General features: G+C 55.4%; 1 protein-coding gene across 3 annotated transcripts; it reads left to right on the forward strand.

Annotated features, from left to right (window-relative positions):
* Positions 1-74: 74 nt before the first annotated feature.
* On the forward strand, positions 75-3,135 carry LOC124231985 (sialic acid-binding Ig-like lectin 8). 3 transcript variants are annotated; one of them, XM_046648982.1, is made up of 3 exons: positions 76-1,516; positions 1,737-2,015; positions 2,245-3,135. In XM_046648982.1, the coding sequence occupies exons 1-3, from the start codon at positions 1,045-1,047 to the stop codon at positions 2,364-2,366; spliced, it is 873 nt and encodes a 290-aa protein (XP_046504938.1). In that variant the 5' UTR covers positions 76-1,044; the 3' UTR covers positions 2,367-3,135. The 3 variants fall into 3 exon arrangements, with proteins under 3 accessions (XP_046504937.1, XP_046504938.1, XP_046504939.1); XM_046648983.1 differs by having other exon boundaries at positions 2,220-2,385; XM_046648981.1 differs by having other exon boundaries at positions 75-1,516; positions 1,737-2,385.
* Positions 3,136-3,645: the final 510 nt, after the last annotated feature.

A 3,645-nucleotide genomic window follows, 5' to 3' on the forward strand; every position in this document is an offset into this window, starting at 1 on the left:
TGACCATCGGAGCTTATCGCTGAGGTTTCTACTCAGAATGACCACTGAGGAATGGGCAGGGCCAGGCACTGACCTGCAGGACTGCCCACGTCCGTCATCATACTGGATTCTCTCACCGACGACGGCTGAGAATGGGGACCCCTCCATGTGACAAGTGAGGAAAGTGAGGCCTAGAGGGGAGCAGGGCCAGGCCCCTTGACTCCAGAGTTGCAGCTTCCCATCAACGTCATGCTGTGCTGTCATCTTGCTCCAGATACCTGGATCTCAGGCCTGGCCTGAGCAGTCAACACCAGGATGCCAGGAGCAGGGGGCTGCGGGCAGCTCAGAAAGCCCCGGGACCACGCATGGGGGTCACCTTGTGAGCTGATCTCGCCACTCCAGCCATTTATACCTGGGAGCTCACCTTCTGGCTGCACAGAGCAATTGCGTTTCCTACGAGCCCCTGCCTGTGTTTCCACCATCACACACGGTACTGACGGGAGCTGGAAGGGCCTGGGGTTGCTCTGCCTCCCCGGGTGTTAGAGAAGTTCTCCAGGACAGAGACAAAGTCTGTCCCATTGTCCCTTTGACGCCGCCCCCCTGAAAGGAGTAGATGCTCAAGATGCGATGGTCGTGTTCATTTATTCATCAGTCACCACATCCCTCACCCGGGGGTGGGGGACCCCTCCCCTCTTTCTCCCCTTGAGGTTCCACCACCCGCCCCTCCTGCGTCCCACTCCTGGAGGGACGGCCCCTCATCTAGAGGCTGTGATTGTCCAGGCAGTGCCTGCTTTCCTGTTGTGGACAGCTGTGCGAGAGAGACAGGTCACAGGGAGGGAGCCAGGAGGCGAGAGTTGGGTCCTCCTTGCTCTTTGCGACCCCCACTGGGTCCCCGTCTGGAAAGTTGAACTGTTTATTCTCCAAGGAGCACACCAGCTCCAACAGCACGTGAGTGTCAAGTTCCTCTTCTGCGGTCAGTCACCTTTCTGACCTCAGCCTGGGCTTCCTGGTGGGGCTTCCTCTCAGTCCTGTGACACCAAGGCCCTGTGGCTCGTCCCCCCAAAGATGCCGCTGCTGCTGCTCCTGCTGCTGCTGTGGCCGCCCCTGCTGTGGGCAGCAGAGTGGGGCAAAGAGAGCTGGGACGGGTGGCCAGGGCCCCGGGCTCGTGACCTGAGATACCAGCTGCGAGTGCAGGAGTCTGTGACGGTGCAAGCGGGCCTGTGTGTCTCTGTGGCCTGTACCTTCTCCTATCCTTTGGACGAATGGCGTGATGCTGACCCAGCTTACGGCTACTGGTTCCGAGAAGGTACAAATACAGACCGTGGTGCTCCTGTGGCCACAAACCACCCAGATCGTGAAGTGGAGGCGAAGACCCAGGGACGATTCCACCTCCTCCAGGACATTAGGAACTACAGCTGCTCCCTGGACATCAGAGACGCACAGAGAGGAGATGAGGGGAAATACTTCTTTAGGGTGGAAAGAGGGCCTCGTGTGAGATATAATTACATAGAGAACCAACTCTCTGTGATTGTGCCAGGTAAGGAATGGGGACAAGGAGAGGACACGTGGATGGGTTCTGCGAGCCCCCAGGGTGGGGCTGAGAGAGAACCCCTGCTCCTCATCCTGGAAGGGACCCAGGGGGACAGGATGCTGAGGCTGGGTGGGGAGGAGACAGTTGCCCTGAGGCAGAGGTTGTTCTTAGGGTCACCCTTGGGGGCCCCACCTCCAGGCCTGGTCTCTGTCTCTCTCCTGCTCAGCTCTGACAGAGACACCTGACATCCACATCCAGGAGACCCTAGAAGCAGGCAACCCCAAGAACATTACCTGTACTGCACCATGGGCCTGTGAGAGGGGGACGCCCCCCACCTTCTCCTGGTTCGGGGTGGCCCTCACCTCCCAGGGCCCCAAGATTCCCCGTACCTCGGTGCTCACCCTCACCCCACAGCCCCAGGACCATGGCAGCAACCTCACCTGTCGAGTGACCTTACCCGGAGCTGATGTGAGCGCAGAGAGAACCATCCAGCTCAACGTGTCCTGTGAGTGTCAGGCCAGGGTGGCCGGGTCCCTGAGGGCAGTGGGTGTTGGGGAGGGGAACGGGGAGGCAGAACCCAGGATAGTGGGTGCTGGGTCCTGCAAGCTGGCTCTGGGGAGGAAGGAAAGAGCATAACCGACTCCATCCGCTCTTATTTCTCAAGTTCTGTGGGGAAAGGGCCAACACCCGCTTTCTTGTCCTTGAAAAGGGAACAATTATGTCTGTCTGTCCAGATGCACCCCAGAGCCTGACCATCAGCGTGTTCCAGAAAGAAGGCACAGGTAGGGTGCAACCTCTCCTCTTCAGGGCCTGTGATGGAAGCGGGGTCTGTCTCCTCCCTTCAGAGCAGAGCTGAGGTTCAGAGCTCAGATGGGAGAAAGGCTCAGGCCAGGTGTGGGCTCCGCAGATGGGGGAAGCCCCCGACTCGATCATCAGCTTACAACCTGGTCTCACACTACCCCTGACCCTGCTCTCAGGGGGTTTGCATGGCCTCTTCCATGTCCAATGGATGTGCTGTCCCCATGCCAGGGACGCTTCCTCATCCAAAATCCTGCCCTCATTCCCCTTAGGGTCTGGACCCTGCCTCCTCTCCACCTTCCCTGGATCATTTTAATGTTAGTGTCTAAAACAGGAAGCATAAAATGTGCCTCAGTCTGCTCGGGCCGCCATTGCAATATGCCACACACTAGGGGGGCTTAAACAACAGCAATTTATTTCTCACAGTTCTGGCGGTCGGAAGTCCAAGATCAAGGTGTCAGCCTTTAGGTTCCTGGTGAGGGCTCTCTTCGTGCCTTGTAGACGGCCACCTCCTGGCTGTGTCCTCACAGGCCTGAGAAAGTCAGTTCCCTGGCGTCTCTTCTTATAAGGGCACCACTGTCATCATAAGAGCCCCATTAGCATGACCTCGTCTGACCCCAATAACCTCCCAAAGATCCCTCCAGATACCTCCAAATACCATCACACTGGGGGTTAGGGCTTTGACACATGAATTTGGGGGAAATTCAATTCAGTCCTTAGCAAAATTTAGTAGGAATAAAACAGTATTCAGAACCTGCGTACGTCCCTCTTGGTTATCTTCCCAAATATAACCTACGCATATACATTTTTTTTTTTGAGGAAGATTAGCCCTGAGCTAACATCTGCTGCCAGTCCTCCTCTTTTTGCTGAGGAAGCCTGGCTCTGAGCTAACATCCGTCTTCTACTTTACTTTACTCTTCTTCCTCTACTTTATATGTGGGATGCCTACCACAGCATGGCATGCCAAGCGGTGCCATGTGCACACCCAACATCCGAACCGGTGAACCCCGGGCCGCCAAAGTGGAACGTGTGCACTTAACCGCTGCACCACCAGGCTGGCCCTACGCATACACATTTAAACACATATGCATATGTACACATCATACTATTCACACTGCTCTGCATCTTTATTATTTGTAATAAATTTTTCGTGTGGATTAACTTTAGATTTACATGGTACAGAGAGTTTCCATAACCCCTCTCCCAGCATCCCTCATTGTTGAAATCTCCCATCACCTTGGCACTTTTGTCATGACTCAGGAAGTGACATTGGTAGATTTCTGTGAACTGAACTTGCCTTTTTCTCAAACTTAGTCTATCGTGCAGATTCTTCTGTA

The sequence above is a fragment of the Equus quagga genome, unplaced genomic scaffold (genome assembly GCF_021613505.1).
Source record: "Equus quagga isolate Etosha38 unplaced genomic scaffold, UCLA_HA_Equagga_1.0 HiC_scaffold_14886_RagTag, whole genome shotgun sequence".
In the NCBI taxonomy this organism is placed as follows: Eukaryota; Metazoa; Chordata; class Mammalia; order Perissodactyla; family Equidae; genus Equus; species Equus quagga.